Source organism: Trachemys scripta, chromosome 1 (genome assembly GCF_013100865.1).
Source record: "Trachemys scripta elegans isolate TJP31775 chromosome 1, CAS_Tse_1.0, whole genome shotgun sequence".
NCBI lineage: Eukaryota > Metazoa > Chordata > Testudines > Emydidae > Trachemys > Trachemys scripta.
In genome coordinates this window covers 201441760-201460849 of record NC_048298.1, presented here as the reverse complement: position 1 = coordinate 201460849, position 19090 = coordinate 201441760, and the positions used below count along the sequence as shown (strand labels likewise).

Below are 19090 nucleotides of genomic sequence, written 5' to 3'. Positions count from 1 at the left end.
GATGAGCTTTCCATAGTTGCCATTTTCCCTCAGACATTATTCTGCTTAATGTACTGGACATTTATTTCTATATAAATTGTCAAACTGGAAGTAAAGAAAATACTCAATGGATTTATTTGAAACTCTTTTTTGTTAACGAGGGGTGATTGTCGTATTCCTCTTTTCCTTTACTTTATACCTTATAGTTACATTTAGGCTTGGCAGAATTCAATTTTGTATGTAATTTCAACAAATAATATCAATATTCCTTTTTAAGCATTTTAAATTTTATATATTTTTACATTTTCACAGTTGCACAAAATTATGGGATTTAAACATTGACATTGAGATATAAAATGCTTTATGACTGTTAAAACACAAATGTCAACATCACATGTCAAAATGTACAAAGTAAATATCCTTAAATTAATCCCTTATAAGTTCTGAAAAGCAGCATTTTTCTCATTTTGCCTATCTGTACATTTTGATTTTCAATGGCAAATTTTCATTGGTTTGTGTGTGTTTGGTAAAAATCAACATTTACTGACAAAATCTAATCCTTCCAGACCTAACAACACCACATTTTGCTGTCCAAAATAGTGAGAAAATTCTCAAAGATATAGAACATTGGTAGCTTCAGACTGGATAATATTTCAGCAGTAACATCTCTGATAAATAATCACCACTCTACTACTTACGCTAAAGAGAATCAATTCTTAAATAATAGTGCTTGTATTCTTTTGGTAGGCCTTCCTGCACAAAAATTGTGGTCTAGTGAAATCTGGGAGCAAAATTATTCTGATTTGATACTAATATATCATAATTCTGTGCAGCACACTGACAAAACAGTCTGTGAAGTTTCTTGTTATCATTACTTTGAATTAATGAAGTTCCAGCAATCTCAATCACAACGTTGGCTGTTTATGCAGAATTTTACCAGCCTATCATACTACATATATTCACTGTGATCACACTGAAGTTCAAAGACTGTCTTTGAAGCCAGAGGCAGATTACAGTTGCATGGGGCTTTGGGCCAGGACAAGTGGGGGCCTCTCCCCACCCCTTCCGCCTGCAGTCTCACCGGGGAGTGGGCTCAGGACACGGGGGCTTGCCCCAATCTGCCAGCCTGCTCGGTGCTCCTGCCGGGGACCGGTGGGCTTGCCCCACTCCCCATGCCCAGCACTCCCGCTGAGGACCAGCGGTGGAGGGCTTGCCCCACTCCCTCTGCCCGGTACTCCTGCCAGGGACTGGGGTTGGGTGTGGGGGTGCCCATTTTTCCAGGGCCCTCCAATTGGCTGGGGTCTCTGGGCACAGGGTGGCCGCATTGAGCCTGTGGCTAATCCACTACTGTCTGAAGAACTTACACAACTCAGTGAGCCCTTATGGCTTTATGATAGATCACTTTCAGTTAGTAGGCTCTTTATGGCAGAGACCTAATATCACTGGGATCTCAATAAGGAAAGGAAGATCTCCTAACAGGCTACATTTTCTTTTTTTTAATACTTTCCCTTTATTTATTTGTGTTTCACTGTTGGCTTTATTTGGTGATTTGCTTTTGGAAGTAATATGGAAAGTCTCTGAGGAATTATTTTTTTGTTGAAGTCAGCTTGCATTTTAATGAATAGATGGAGTGCACCACTTATATGATTAGCTTGCATTTTTAAAGTGTTTCACAAACACTAACTAATTATCCTCATAACACACTTCTGAGGTAGGTAAATATTATCCTAACTTTTAAAAAGATAAGTTGAGTCAATGAGAGGTTAAGTGAGTTGCCAAAGCTCACACAATGAGTCAGAGTTAAAGCCAGAGCTGTGAGCAGTAAACAAGGACTTTCATTGTGCCTAGTCCCATATTTAAACCATTTAAACATGTTGCCTCATAAACTTCAATACCTACTGTAAAAGTCTAGTCATATTTTACATGGGTGCTGTCATTGCCATTCTCAACACAGCAAGTTATTCATCATTATGAAGAGAAGAAAGCTTAAGAAAAGTGACACTATACACATGAATTTCCATTGAATAACTGCAGAATTCATTTCATATACAGATATTAGTGGATGGATTCTTGCATACAATAAGCAGCATTTTTAAATCCAACTTATTTAAAAATATTTAACTAACTTAAAATTATGTTATAGTGATTGATGGGTTTAAAAAGACTAAAGAAGTCAGTAAAAATTTTGTATGGACTAGTTTAAATAATTATACCTTATTTCCTTGTTTAACTACTTCTCCATATTTTGTCACAGAAAAATATCACTTTTATTGTTTTGTTAATACAGTTTTAAACGTATATACAATCCTGCAATAACGTGCATGGTAGATTACACAAATAGCACAATGTAAACAGTATGTATATATAGATAACATGTATATCCTTACAATCCATTTCCTTATTAAAGGAACACATTCATTAGAAAAAGAGGCCAGTTTACAAGATACATTGTATCTTGCACCAGCTTATTGTCAATTTTTAATTATATTTGATTGATCACCATCATTAAGTTTAATATTAAACATAATAAGTTTAACAGAGTAATCAGCTGGAACAAGACTTACTGTGTAAACGAACTTTACTATTTCTGTCAATTGCATATTTATCCCCAGTGCTTTTCTTTCCTTATAATTTTAATCAAAAAGATAAGTGTATACTTTGAGAAACTTAGTGCAGCGAAGAAAGGACTTTTTGGAACAAAAGTTTGTGCATCATCACTTATTTGTTAGACAAAGACTTTTCTTTATCTTGCCCAATATTTATAAAATTAAAATATGCTTCTTTCCATTATCCTATGGATTTGACCCATCTGTAATCAAGATGCAGTAGCACAAAATTTCAAAGTAAGTATTTTTGTGGAAATGCCTATTTACCACTATAAATTCTGTAACAGCACGTCATGTGAACAACTTCTTTGGTATCAATGGTTATTTTCATGAGAAAATTTCCCCAATATTAATATAAAATCAAAAGGCCAGAAAGAAGTGAGCATAGAAGTAGAGCTAGAAGGGAGAACCCATGGTAAAGATCTGATGACAAATACTGACAACCATAAGGAAATGTTTTGTATATTGTACAAGTTGAACTTTGAGATGAAATGACTATGTTGCATGGTGTCTGTTTTTATTAGGTACCTGAAACAGTGACAACTTTCTCCTCCCCAGCCCTTTTATTATCGAGGTCTTGAAGTAATCATTGTACCGTACATGAGATTAAATTGTTCAGAACCATTAAGAAAAAAGATCTTTTATAAACTGATTCTTTCACCCTCTCAATTAACAAAATACAATTTGAGTAAAAATTCCTCTGATATTTGAAGTGTTTGAAGAAAGGCCACGCACAAGTAATATAAGAAGAAATTCTGCAATCTCTTCCTAAGCGTATACATTATACACTATGAATAAATAAAAATCAGAATTAAAGTTTGCATGGGATGGTAGTTTGAAAGTAATGCATTTTGTTTCTGAATTACATGTTTACTGAATAAAATAAATGCATGGTAATCTGACAGGTTTAAACTGGTAATGTTATGGAAAAAGAATGAAGCAACAAAAATCAACATGTTTTTCATTGCTAAGTTTTCTGTCTTTGGTCAATTTTAATTTAAGGGTATTTTTAGAACAAAAGGAAACACAAGCTCTTTCATATAGGAATATACAGTTTCTCCCACTTGCTGACAGTTTTTTTTATTAGAAGAGTTGACATTGCACCTAGAACTCCCATTGTTAGTAGGATTCTGTTAGCAGTAGTAGTTGCAAACATATAGGTTTGCCAGTAACAACTCACAATTTGTGCATAGTTGAGTCTTCGAAACTGAGCAAATTTGCTCTCAATATCTCGCCAGCGCTTGCTGAGCTGTATCAGGGTTGGCTCCACTGCTTTTGCAGCCCCATTCTTAGACAAGCGATCAGCTTGCCTGTGCACCGCATTCAGATCTTCTTTCTTCTTCTCCAATTCTCCATCAATTTCCTAGTGAGCAAAACCAATACATGGCCCAGAGCAATTAGCTAACTAGGTTAATCAATTAAGAATTAGCAAAATACTTCTGTCAGAACTTTCATTTCAAAGATTTTCCACTTTATTGTTGCAATCAAAAATGTACAGTCAAGTCTTATTTTACATTTAGACAAAACAAACAAAACTAAGACTCAAGAATCTTCCTGCCAGCTGGCTTTTGAGATACTACTAATTAGCGTATGCTGAAAGCTATTAACATAGGCCAAAAATCTATTTTTTCTACTTCTCCCTAGCACTGTGATGGGCAATTGGAGAGACCACTCTTATCTATTAGGGTTAACATATTAAGTACACACAGCTGTTTAGAGGGTATGCAAATTTAGTAGTTTACTTCTTTTTTAACTTTGTGGGAAACTCAGAGAATGAAGCAAAGAAAGACGATGCAAAATAAACCAGAAAAATCTTTTGACGATATGTGAATAAATCTATGGAATTTTGACAGTGACATATGAATGTTTTGATGAAAATGAATGTGCTAATATGAGAAAGAGGTCATCCATATACCGATAAGTCATTTGTTCATCTGGAACAAAGATACATAAAGTCAATTACAATTTTTACTAGAAAACACTTGATATTTCTTAATACAGTGCACACTGTCCGTTATTAATAGAAGATTTTATTTAGTGTGTTTTATACCACTTGCGTGACATTCAGTATAGCATTTACAAGAATACAAGAAATAATATCTACAACAAAAGAAATGTGTCAGTTTGATCAGACTGTCAATATGTATGTTATAAAACAAGAAAATAAAGTACTGTTGAATTTGTGTATGTGTGTATATATATGTATTATAAAGATTTGTTGTATTTGCTGTCTTTTAAATGAATAAAACAATGTGCCAAAAAATCTACCACTGTCATCCCAAAACAACATTACCTTTAGCTTCTGTTCATCTTTGGGGTCTGGTAGACTGGCTAACTTTTTCTCAATGTCATCCAACCATTTCAATAGGTCATCAGCCTGCCTCTTGTACTGATACCACTGATGAGAAATCTCTAAAGCCTTTTTTCTTCTTTGAGACCTCAAATCCTGTTCACAGTGCAGACATTATTAGAATATCAATAAAAGATTTACAATATACATGCTGGCATGTGTGTATACTGTAGGAAATAAATGAAAAGTACCTAAGGACATTAGCTCAGTTTTTAAATTAAATTCTGATAAGACTAACTGAACAGAGCCAGTGTATTTTCCTGAATCTATCATAGGCAACATTTACTATTGAGGGATGCTTTATAACTCAGACATGTTTACATGCTCAATGATTTGTTGAGGAAATTCACCAATATTCAGAAGTTATGACTGAAATACTCACTAGACAGCTGGAGATTTAACCCAATTTAAATCTAGTCATAGGTGAGCTTCCCACTTCATGACATCTTACTAAACTCAAGTCTGTGAAATATGAAAGGCTACTCAAAAGAAAACTATTTCAGTGCAGAGATTTATTTTATACAAATAGGGTTTTTTTTTATAAGTAAAGAACAATTTACACATGAAAATTCTGCCTCATGTTTATGACTTTGATGGATCTAACAGTCTATGCTCACACATGAATACACTAAGTTTAAGGTATTGCCTAACCCTAACTTGAGCATACAATATTGCAAAGGATATTTAATGATGCAATAAAGATTCAGATTTTTGTTTTACTTTAATGTTACAAAAGGACAGAATGTGGAGTTCAATGAACACTAAGTGTATTATTATTGTTAATTTGTAAATGGTTTACTGACATTAAAAAAACAAAAATGTTACTTTATTGCCTATATGTTTTATATGAAATAATACTCTACTTGAATTTGCTTAAACTGTTCGATATTCCATTGAGTTTTATCTGTCAAGGCTGAATGCCTTTATTGAGTCACCAAAAAGAAAATCAATTACGCCAGTCCTTGTAAACAGCCTGTAATAATCTGGTCAATAACTTGGATCTGAATGCCGCTTTATCATAATTAAGGGCAATACATTACAGCTCTGCAAATGGTTCTCTTATTTCACCTCAGTACAAATTATGAATTACATGCATGTGGTTTGGTTTTCTCAAAGGAAAACCTAATGAACTTCAAGTTTTCACTAAAATATATAGAACACCATAAGGTCTTCAGGCATCCTTTTAGTGACCTCATATAAAGCTGTGAAAAATTGAGAAAATCCACCTGGAAAGCAAGGATGCTATTTTGTTAATAAATAATAATAAAGTGTAAGCATGTCAAACCCCCAAACCCAAAGAGAGCTTAGTGAAGACTATTGAGGGGGGGAGGGAGGGAAGGAAATAACTATCATGATTTTGATCATTTGGATTCAAACACTCTCTCAGTGATAAGAACTTAGGAAATGCCATACTGGATCCTTCCAGTGGTGCATTGTGTCCAGTAACCTGTCTCCTATATAGACTAGGAGATGCTTCAGAGGAAGGCTCAAGAACCATAGAGTAGGCAGTTACTGGATGATCTGCACCTGGGGAAAGTTTCTAACTTCTAACCCCCATTTAGGTAATGGTTGTCTTGCATCCTGAAACATGAGGGCTTACATGATCATATATCATTTAAGAATTAATATTCAACAAAAGATTGTTTTCTTCAATCCCTGCTGACCCCTGATAAAACCCTAAATAAATAAATAGCTCTTGGGAAGAATCTACATGTGTTGTTTTGTGGGACCTGGTCCTTTCTTCTACGGGCCATCATGATTCAGTAACTTAGCTCCCAAAGTTACCTTGTCCTTCCATGGCATCTCACGGGAACAGTGGAAAAGCTGTTACAGCTTTGATTTTAAATTACTATAGGTAACAAAAAAATCTTGATACACAATATGGCATTGTGATTTGCCAACTCAAGCAATAGCAATGAAGAAAGGGAACCTGTTTCTAAGTTAGGCACTAGAAGGTGGTGTGGTTAATCATGAATGCCTTTCTGATACGAAACAACTCTCCCTACAGCCCAAAAGTGGGTGCCCTTCATGCTGTATGGTTCCTTGAATGCATTGCCAGTCTTTTTAAATTCTTCTTCAGGGACCCAGGTGCTTACTGCCTATTAAGCTTGCCATCTTGAGCAATTAGGCTTTGCTACTAGATTGTTTATGGGCACAGTTACCAGGTGGCTGCATCCCCAGTGCTGATCAAAAGAGCATTTCGCTGAGCTGTGGTGCTCTGAAATTCAGCCCCTTCGTTGTCAAATTCAGTGAGGCCTGTGACCCTATTAGCACCAGATACCAAGGCGCTCCCTGGTGTGTAACAGTAAATCTCAGCTGGCCTAACCAGCTAAATAAAATTCACACACTGTTGTCACAATATTAATTTAAAATGTGTCTTGTAAAATATCAGGCAAAAACTACCATCACGCTGGTCATTAATATCATTGTAAAATTTATGTAACAACACTATGTGAAATTATGGATACTTTCTGATATTACGTTTCCAAGTCTGTAGTCAGGCCAAGAAGGCAAAACTGTTCCTCCCTCCCCCCTCCTCGGCAAAAAAGGATAAAGGCAAACACCACTTTGACTCCATTGTAAATTGAGCTAGGTGTGAAGGAGACAAGGACAATGGGCTATTCATTTGCATTGGAGATTACAGGAAGATCATTCTGAGGCCCTGGCTACACTTGAAACTTCAAAGCGCTCACTTTGAAGTGCGAGTGTGGTCGCACTGCAGGTACTCCACCTCCATGAGGAGATTACTTTACAGCGCTGGGGCACGGTTTACACTGGCGCTTTACAGTGCTGTAACTTGCTGTGTTCAGCGGAGTGTTTTTTCACACCCTGAGCGAGAAAGTTGCAGCACTGTAAAGTGCCAGTGTAGCCATAGCCTTAGTGTAAAACACAGGAGACTGCAAAAGAAATGTTGTACCCTCATTAAAACTCAATGGGGGTGTTTTGGTTGGCTAGATCCCAGTACCAAAAGAAAGGGGAAGGGCCTATGGGAAATCAGGACCCTGAGACTGACAGTCCCCAGGAACAATAGAGAGATGCCAATGCTCCAGGACAGCCTGATTGATGGGTGGGCAGGCTAATGAGGGAGTCGGGAGGCCAGGGGGGTCCCATCCTCTGGAATTGCCTGGGTCAGACAGAGTGGGGCTGAGTTAAGGAGAAAGCAGGAGCCCGAGCTGAGCTGGGGAGCAGAGCTGTGCTAGCCAGAGGGGACAGAAAAGCAGCACAGGAAGCAGGTCAGTGCTGGGCTCAGAGTCACAGAAGCATCCCACAGAGCAGACCTGGGGGCGGGGGGGCCGGCAAAGAGGCACCAGAGAAGCAGCCCATCAGCAGTGCTGAGGCAGAGTGGAGCTGGAGCTGAGGCTGGGTGCGGTGAGCAGCTAGAGAGAGCAAGGGGGACCCTGGGCAGCGGGCCCAGTACAGGGAGATGCCCTCACCCAAGAGGCCTTGCAGGCCAGACTTGGAGGGGAATTGTAACCCTGACAGGGTGGAGGCAACACTGGAAAGAAGGGTCCTGCCACCTAAAGCCCGGAGGTGTGTGGCCACTGCCAGAGCAAGTGTCCAACCCGCAGCATCCCTGCAGCACAGCCAGGGTCTGAGAAGGAGGCCTGGGACTTGTGGGGAACAAACTGAATGTCCCTTACATTGTAGAGATGCTGGCTGTGATGTCCTCATGCCACAGAGCAGGGTTCTATGTTTTCCTTTAACCTTTTCTATTTTTTTCCTTATTTTTTTAATTGATTGTTGTTTAATAAAGTGTATTTGCTTTGAACTGTATGTAATGATCAGTGGGTCAGGGAAGTGTCCAGTGCAAAGAGAGCACCCCAGAGTGGGGACTCCTCAGCCCCTGTCTTAAGTGACCACAACAAGGTTGGGGGTCAAGCCCCCCAGGAACCCTGGGCCCAGCCTTGTTGGGGTTACAAGGACTCCGCCAGACAGGAGAGTGGAAGGGGAGCCCTTGAGGTCAGGCAGGCCTCTGAGTAAAGGAAGTGGGAGCGAGGACTCAGATCCTTTCATTAGCCCATTTCACCGGGGTAGTGTATAAGCCAGGAAAGTTCCCGACAATAGCAGGACCATTTCCCCCACTTACACAAACATGGTGTCAGCTCCCTAGTGGACTGGACACAGAAAGCTGAGCCCTCAGGAGAGCTTCCTGGCTTTAAAGACAAAGATAAACTTATGGACCATAAGGACCTGCTGAAAGACTTTGGGGTATCCATCACCTGAGAGAACAAAGCAGCCAGCGCTTTGTATCTATGAAAGATGGGACATGCTAAAACAGGCTGGCGAATGCTGATAGCTTGATGCGAGTACGAAACTACAGTAGGCAAAGCTAGGTCTTGCTAGAATTAAGTTTTAGACATTAGAAAGCATGTTTTTTTTTTTTGCAACTCTGGCTTGCCTCTTTCACTCTTGCTCAAAATCACTTAAATCTCTGTTCTTTGTTAATTAAGTTATTGTTAGTTTTACTAAGGCTGTTTGTTAAGGTGCCACCTATAACCCAGTGGAGCTAACAAGCTGTTCTATGTAGTGGCTCTTTTGAGGCAGCAAACTTGCTGTTACCTCGGAGTGTCCACTAAGAGGGACTAGCCACTGCAAGGAAGATAGTTTGGGGAAACTAAGGTCAGGAAGGGTTGGTGGAAGCCAGGGTGAGACCATCTTGTTGGAAGCAGGCTGCTGACATCACAGCTCTGAGACAAAGCTGCACAGCACAGAGGCGGCCAAGATTACATGGCAGGCAGTGACAGAATCTCTTACTGGTCTGAGTGAACTCCTACAACCTCACAAGGGTCCAACTATCTTATCATAGTTATGCAAAATACAATGTTCTAGCATTGCCACTAAAATCATACAGCATCTGTAACTGTCAGATAGTTAAAGCGTACAGTGCTAGCAAGCTTTTCTGTTTTTGTTTAGTACAAAAGTTAAATTGAATGAATGAAAAATCCCTCAAAATTAACATTATTTATGACAAATGATTCTAACTAAGGTTAGGGGTCTAAAGTGCGGTAGATGAAATATTTACAATGTATGCTGAGTTATAAAAATATTGTTAGGCAACTGAATCCTTCTAGTCGAATTGTCAACAATCACCTGAGTGTAAAGTTACAGTGTTCTAGGGACAAAACATTACTTTTTAACTGAGATGTTTAAAATAACCTTTTTTGTTACATGTCAAGATATTGGAAACATTTGACCAGAAACGTGGAAGCAAATATATACATACAGTTGAACTGTTTAAAATTATTAGGCAGCAAAAGAATAATTGTTTCATTTATCCAAGGAGAATACTGCTCTGCAACAAAAAAGACGTTATTTTAGGAAACGTGTTCACAAATTTAGCTCTTATACCTTGAGAGCATTATGTTTAGTCTGCAACAGCTGTTGCTTTATCTTTATTTCCTCTCGTTTTCTTTCATCTGCGATGCTTTGCTGTAGAGTGTCTCCCCTTTGCAGCAATTCTTTTACAGTACCCTCATTGTCTTCACTCTGATTAAAAAAATAACAGGTATAATGTGTATTTTAATCTAATTAGTAACTAAATAAACCCTAGGAGACACACATACATAAAAATCCTACACATTCACAGGGGAAATAATCACTTAGTGTGTGTGAAACCCACACACTTTCTGGGTGTGGTGTTGTGTCCCATCTAGTGACACCGAGACCACTTAGAGAGAGTTAAATGAGTCTGCTTTACAGCCTTAGCTAACAGTCAGTTAGCTCCAGAGGTCACAGATTCGATCCCACTCGCCGATGAGCGGGGTCTGTTGGCCTTACCTGTGCTTATAATTTTATAGTAGAGATGAAATGTTTTTATTAATTACAGTACCAAAAATGTGTGAAGTTCCTGAAAGGTCTAATTAAAGCAGAACTTGAAAACCTGCAGATGTCTGAGATTAGATTTCATGCAATGGCCAGAAGTTATGAGTAGTTCAAAAAGTTTTGAAAAACATTACTCTCCCCACATAAGAAATATTCTCTCTTTATTAAACAATAAACAAAAGTAAATTTCTAAACAATGGGTTATACCAACTGATGTGTTTTTACAATCTTTTGTTAAAATTCAGACTTTTAAAAAAAGTGCACAGCACCACAAAAGAAGAACACAAGAACCCCAAGCAGCAGTTCTTTGTTTAACCTTCAGTAGGATGAAGCTGATTCAAGGGTGAATGTTTCTATAATTGAATAATCACTATTCATGGTAAATACACCAACACTGAAAAATGAAAAAAGTTCTTTACGGAAGCAATCTTTGAAAATACCTCTTGGATTGTCTGTGGAAAAGGTAAAGTCAACCTTATACCACTAAACATGGGGATTTTATCATTTGAAATCTACTTTATGTATGTACTAAACTATATTCTTTAAAAAGACTTTGGGGCACAATGGGGCTTTGACAATTTACGCCAGCTGAAGATCTGCCCCTGGCAGTAAGCTTGATGCATTCCAAACAGATGACTCTAATGAACGCTGTTGTAAACTGTTAGTATTGTTGTCTGTAAAAAAATAAACAGCTGTGTTAACATTGATTTCAGAATTAACATCAAATGACTGACTTGAAACATCTGTTTAAAAATAAATAATGCTCCGCAATTCCTCATAAGTGATAGGCATTTGATTTTGCTGAACAGTCAGACTACTCAATCCATGGAAAGAGGGTCAAGCATATACAGAAAGACCATTATCACTGGCCAGCCAAGGAGTGGCATTGCACTGAAAAGTAGGGTTGCCAACCCTCCCAGATTGGCCGGGAATCTCCTGGAATCGGCCATGATCTGCCAGTGGCTTTTGAAAACAATCTGGGAGATTTTAGGCCCCTAAAAGTAAGGTCGGCAGCGCAGCAGGGCTAAGGCAGGCTCCCTACCTACCATGGCTCCATGCGGTGCCCGGAAACGGCCGGCATGTCCAGCTCCTAGGTGCAGGGGGTGCTAGGGGGTCTCCGCACTGCCTCCCTTACTGCCAAGTGCTGACTCTGCAGCTCCCATTGGCCAGGAACCATGACCAATGGGAGCTGCAGGGGTGGTGCATGCAGGCAGGGGCACAACACAAAGCTGCCTGGCCACCTCTGAGCCTAGAAGCTGGACTGGCTGGTTGCTTCTGGGAGCCGCCTGAGGTAAGCTCTGCCCAGCCGGAGCCCACACCACAAATCCCCTGCCCCAGTCCTGAGCCCCCTCCTGCACCCAAACTTCCTCCCAAAGCCGGCACCCCACACCCCCTCCTGCCCCAACCCTGAGCCCCCTCGCACCCAAATTCCCTCTCAGAGCCCACACCACGCACTCCCTTCTGCACCCCCTGGCCCAGGTTCACCTTGAAGTCCCCTCCCACACTCCAAGCCCCTCGGCCCCACCCCCCAGCCCTCACCTTCTCCCACACCCCAACCCCCTGCCCCAACCCGGTGAAAGTGAATGAGGATGGGGGAGGGTGGCAACAGAAGGAGTGGGGATGGAGGGCAGGTGGGGCCTCAGTGAAGGGGTGGGGCAAGGGGCAGGGCAAAGGTGTTTGGGTTTGTGCAATTAGACAGTTGGCAACCCTACTGACAAGAGCCTAAAAGTGGGTCCAAATCCAGTATTCCTCAGGATAGTAGTAGTGGCAGAGCACCCCATTGTTTTAAACCCTTTTAATGCTGAAGCTCCTTCACCTATTGTCCTAATGGTATTCACTGCATAAAAATAGCAAATCCATTTTTAGAGAATGGTATTGGTGAATCATTAAAGGGCTAAATGCACTACAAATGTTTTTCAATAAACATGACCAGATGTATGTAGAATTCATTGGTGCACATCAAAATCATATATTGTTTCTTCCAATGAACATAAAACTTGAATTTGTCTACACTGAATTTCTTCTGTCATTGCATTGTCCAATTGCCTCTCTTTTCTACATCAAACTGACAATACACTCTTTTCTACTACAGATAATTAAATGTTTTCTGGAAATTTTGCCACTTCACTTGTCACTCCCTTTTTCATCTCATTAATAATTATATTAAATATCACTGGTATTAGTACAAAATCTAGCCTGCCTTGAGGTTTGCTCTACAGTACTGATAAACACATGAGTTAATACAGAATTGTTTCTTTGTACAATACCTAACCATAAACAAATTTCACTAAAACTAAAGTATTACTCAGAACAATAAATGCTAAACTGGGCCCACCGAGTTCATAATAAATCAGTATAATTAGCATTTGTCTATGTCCAGTGTAAAGATCCAAATGCAAAGGTTTCTAATTTCTGCCCAAGCTTTTTTATTCACTTCCATTCCTAGTTCATTCATACTTCCATCACAACCAATTTACCATATCTTTATTGAAGTCTTCCTCTTTCAGATTCACCCCTTGCTGAATTTCAGCCTCCAGTGGTTCAAGCAATTTTTGCATATCAAAGTTAAACTGCTCCAATTCCTTCAAAGGAATGAAAGGCTACAAAAAGAGAGAGAGAGAGAGAGAGAGAGAGATTGCCAATTTAAATCACAAACTTAATATTTTTATTAGAAACATAAACCAAAAGGAGACATCTGCTCTACCCCCTATTGCTAAACTAATAGCACACATTATGTTTCCAGCTAATATGTTACAAAATATGTTCAACATAACTAGTCAAAGTATCTAAAGGTGCCAATAAATATAAACATTTAGTAATATTGTAGTAAAATGAATAGCAAAATAATGTAATAATTTTATGGTGAGTGAAGACAAAGAAAAAATAAGTCCTGATCTTCCCTCATTCGTATTTTCAAAAAAAAAAAAAAATGTTTTGTAAATGATATTATATAACAGTTTTCTAAAAAATTAGATGTTAATGCTGTTTGACCAAGTCTGGTCTGTCAGAAAGTATTCACACAGCAGCAGACAAAACATTCACATTCAAGTGGCTAACCACATACAATTACCTTAAATTGAGAATAATTACATGGTATTTTTTTTTTACTACTCTTAAATAATTTTTCTGTCACAAAGCAGGGCCAAAGGATCATACGATTGTTATACAGTACCTAACTTATCTAATACACAACTCATTTACCTACATAGATATTTCTCTAATGATGTATTCAAAAAACCTCATAAATAAGGCTTGTATTTCAAAAAAGTCACTGAGAAATGTAACAAACTCAGGCAAAAAACTTTGCTACTGTCTTATATAAATCATCATATTTAATCTTATTACCACAGCCTTTAATTCTGAATTTAAAAATGAGTAATGGCTACTTATGAACAACAATAAGCAAACTTTCCTTTTGTTTTCCTTTATGCACCATTTGGGGAAAAAATGATGTACGAGTGCATATTTACAATTTAATATAAATTCATGAGTGTATTTCAAGAGTTTATTATGAGATAAAATATCAAACGATTAACAGACTAAGCTTTCTTTGTTTAACTCTATAAACACTTGATTCTGTCTTGATGATTCTTGCATAAAAATTAGACTTAAAAATATCTTTTTAAATGATTGATACTTTCAGATGCCAGATGCAAAATTACCCACTTGTTATAGTCAGTGTATTAAGTACCAGCGAAACCTTCCTTTATCCCCCAAGAAGAGGTATATTCAATTGGTATTATCTATACTGCAATAGCAATATGTTGCGAGATCACCACAATCAAAATAATTCAGTAAGAACATTATTAGGGATAGGCGCTAGATTAAGAAAGACAATAGACTTTGAGTCTATTCCTAGCTCTGCTATTTATCTGCTGTATGACCTTGAACAAAATTCACTTCACCTAACAGTGTCTCTGTTTCCCCTGACACACTTTCCCTTTTTTCTCTATTTAGCTTGTAAGTTCTTTGAGCTCTCACTATGTGTTTGTATAATGAGTAACACAACAGGACTCTAAGCTTGGCTTGGGTGTCTAGGTAATACAACAACACAAATAAGTAATAATAATTATATTTTCATTGGTCATGAGACAGTTGTACTATGGCAATTGGGCTCCATCCTGCAAACTTGTTTTTACATAAGAACTCCAATTACACAACTGAAGTATTCATGTGAGTGTTTGTAGAGTCAGGTCCATTGATTTTTTTTTTTTTTTTTTACTTTCTGCTTTTGTATTTTGTTCAGCTCCAACATTTAATCCAACATATTCCTGGTGACCATGGTAACCCCAAAAGCCAATTAATGCTTTCAAAACTGTGTCAGTTTCAAACAAACCAACCAACCAGCCAACCATATAAAGCACTACTGACTGGAGATGAGAAATGAAATTAAAAGATATTTGTTATTTGGAGGGGGCGGGGGTGGAGAGTCTATGGAATTCTCACTCACGCACTTGTCCTGGAGGTATAACAAGTTTGGTTTCAGCTGGGGCTTGGTAGCTTTTGGGAAACTCAACCACTATCTTATGTTTTTTTCTAGAAGTTGCAACAGAAATATATACCATATTTTGTACAAGGATTGTATATTGATTTAATAAAGCAGAAATTCATTATTAAATATTGTTGACATTAACTGTTATGAGTCATATCTTAGTTATTTAATAAACACATATTTTGAGTGTTGTATAAGATATACTTTTACCACCATTATTTTAACAACATGCAATGTTTCAATGATCCTAAAAATCGTACTTTACTAAATAGATATAGGGGAAAACCAAAATTAAGCAGAAAGATGCCATTAATAATTTTAGCATTGAAGGTTTCTTGGGCTCAAAAAAATGTTAAAGAACTGAAGAATGATTTACTTTAGGCATTATGTTTCTAACACATTGGGCTCAACAGGATTTTACCAAGAAATACAGAATTATGCGCAGAGTAGTCAACAATTGAAGTGGAAGAATTGTTAAACAAATCAATAGTTTCCCCTCAAATGCTTTGAAGACTGGTTTTTCTTTTGTTTTAAAGTTATTTAAATTTTACCAATAAAGGAAGCAAGAACAGGAAATACAGAAACATGATTAAATTGTGCAAAAGAGGACAAGGAAAAACTGAAAGAGGCAAGTAGAAGGAAGTGAATGAAATGAAAAGGCAGAACCTGGTAAAATGCATAAAATATATGTATATATTTTAGTAGATCATGACATAATACATTTGTTAATTTAAGATGTATGTTAAAAAGTATTCAATTATTGTCATATTTTTGGTGAGTTTAACACAAATAAAATCACATGTGATTCCTCACCCTCTACTTACAATTTTATGATAAAATTAGCATGAAAATACAACTCATCGATTTCTACCTTGACTTGCTCTTGAGAAAATTATTTCAACATCCTCAACTTATACTGAGTAAATAACTACTACTACTACTTAGGATATACAGTTTTTCAGTCCATGAATCCCAAAGAATTTCATAAAGGAAAGTATCATTATCTCTATTTCATCTGGGATAAGGTCATATGTCCAAGTTCACAGAGCAGGTCAGTGGCAGACCCAGGAGTAGAATCCCACTGTAGAATCCCCTAGCTCCGTGTACTATCCAGTGGATCATGCTGCCTTGCTAATTTCAGGTGGAGTTGTGGGTGTCCAGCCACCACTAAAGTCATTTCCTTTAATCAAGGACAGTGAACTATAATAAGATAATTACTTTAAAGTTATTTACTCAATTTGTAGAAATGTTCTGTACAAGCAATAGGACATATCAAATGATAAGACAATAATGCAATGAACTATTTTTAAAATTATACATTTTAATGTTATGCCCCTATTTAGCAACATCATACTACGCCCTGTTCAGTAATGTTCTCAAATCTTTATTTTGTATCTGTTACAATGAGATCTCTGCAGTGCAACTTTTGGGGGTGTGGATTACATTTTGGGCTTGTGGGTAAGAGAGATTCTTTGAGTGGAGTCCTTCTGGCCTTTCCGCCTGACTCGCACAATTTCACCTTCAAATTAGTTGATGTTCTATGGTAGACCACCATGCTGAGAGTGAGGCTGAACTATCTGCATTTGGTGAGATCCTGCTATACACATGTATTCTTTTCAATGTGTCGTCCTGGAAGGACTGTGAGATTGCAATATCATTCTCATAAATAATCAGACATACTGATATCCTTCCTTAGCAAAGGTAAATAATATATAAATATTTCTTGCTCTGTTGCTACTGCGTTGATTGATGAGATGACCTGTAGTTTGCCATTCTCTGTGTTCAGGTGTGTGGGTTTTTTTCTGCTGTTTGGACTCGGGTTCAGTGTACCTTCCATTCAGAGCATTCACTGGGATCTATCAAATGGAAAATCTTGTAGTAATTTGAATTTTAGCATTTGATTTTCCTTCCATTTACGCTGCTTTAAAATGAGTCAGCTTCTGAAACCATGTCATGTAACAATGGTAAATAATCACTGAAAGTCAATTTCATATAGGACTGAACAAGGAGCTTTATTAGATATTGTAGGGGGGGGGAGGTAGAAGTATTAGCACTAAAGTTACTCAGTGTCAAATTCCCTGAAAAGCTTCTCCATCTGGCTTCCAACAGCAACTTTACACACACACAAAAACCCACCAAAAACAATAAATAGCTCTCTGAACTCAAGATTTGGTTACTTAGCATATGACTCTGTGAGAAACTCATGTGAGTGTTGTGTCATAGGACATAAAAAGTCAATTTCGTTTTCTACTGCACAAACAGAAATGTCTTCTTATGGATTGGCCAGGTTACAGAGGTATCATGGTCCAGTGGATAGGGCACTAGACTGAGGCCCAAGACAACTGGGCTCTAAATCCTAACTCTGCCACTGACCTGCTGTGGGACCATAGGCAAGACATATCACCTACCTGTGCTTCTGTTCCCCTCACACTTTTTGTCTGTCTTTATCTATTTAAATTGTAAGCGGTCTCTGTGAGTCTGTATGGCACCTAGCACAATGGGGACCGGATCTTGTTTGAGTCCTCTAAAATCTACTGTAGTATAAATAATAAGATGACAGTTCCCATATAGAACAGTAGTGAGACTGTACCTCCAGCACTACCTGCAGGCATGTGACTCTCACTATGAGTAAGAAGTTGACTTACTGGAGGTAACTCTGAGAAAAATAACAGAAATAACTGATGTATTACAATGGCTTATAAAGCTAGATTACACAAAAGAAATATGTCTAGGTTTATGTGACTACTTATGTGACACAAGTATATGAATGGTACAAACACCAAGGCTGAAGAGGAATGGTTTAGTTTGTAAGCAGGAGTAATGGGATAAAACTGAGCACAGGAAAATGCAGGGTAACAGGAAACCGTGAGGTCAAGTAGATTGTGCAATAGCTTTCCAAAGAAAGTGGGGAATCCCCATTACTTCAGAAATTAAGTGCTCAGCAAGAGAAAGCACTTGATCCCATACTGAAGAGAACAAGTCTACATTTGGAGGAAGATGAACACATATTTTATAATAGGTCCTTCAGTATTTCAATAAATTAAAGATGTAATATTCCCTATCAGTCCAACAACACTTGTACCGTAATGACCAAAATGAAAAAAAAAGTGATTAGAAGTTGGACCTACTTTTTACTAGGCCATTTAGAGTCTCCTCTTAAGCTCAGGATGATGTTGACAAGTATAGTAGAGATAGGAAAATATATTGATTACATTAGCATTCTGAAAGCAGTTATAACTTTAGCATTGCTTATTAGTATGTTAGAACATGTATTCAGCATGCACCATATGGTACAGCTGTGCAGTATGTATCAACAGAACTTGTTTGGATTCAGTGGCATAACCTTATGTTGAATTTATTTTGCTATAGATCCACACAGCACGTACGATTAATTTCTTTTAAATTCATAATGTTCACAATTACTGATTTGAAAGTAAATGTCTTTTTGAAAAAGAACACACATTTGTTGTGTAGTACAGCAAAGGAAAGATGTAGATGGGTCAAACAAGCTAACACATTGACAACAACTGTGTTCTCGATCAGGGAAGACTATGAAATAACTTTTACACATCTTTGAAGTTACACAATTGGAAACCACTCAGATAAAAATGTACGATTGACTACAGAAATAATAAAAGCAGGAAATTGTTAGCACTTGTTCATATTATGAAATGAGGTATGCTTTGATTTCTCCCTTCCCCCCCAGTAGATTATCATGTTCAAATAGCTTTGGGGTCTAGTCTCCCACTGATGTGTGAGGAAGCCATGAGCTCAATTCTCATGAATTCTGAACAAATCTCTGCCAAATCTGAGTTAACGCTGTCATAAAGTCCTCATTTA

General features: G+C 37.9%; 1 protein-coding gene across 11 annotated transcripts in view; it reads right to left on the bottom strand.

Moving 5' to 3' along the window:
- The window catches only part of DMD (dystrophin), a 1855422-nt gene that overhangs the window by 1052414 nt on the left and 783918 nt on the right, over nt 1-19090 (bottom strand). For all 11 annotated transcript variants that reach the window (XM_034754682.1, XM_034754655.1, XM_034754674.1 and 8 more), the window contains 4 exons: nt 13236-13358; nt 10285-10422; nt 4879-5031; nt 3766-3948 (listed from right to left, as the gene is read on the bottom strand). In XM_034754682.1, coding sequence (XP_034610573.1) covers nt 3766-3948; nt 4879-5031; nt 10285-10422; nt 13236-13358 — 597 coding nt within the window. The remainder of the gene's footprint in view (nt 1-3765; nt 3949-4878; nt 5032-10284; nt 10423-13235; nt 13359-19090) is intronic.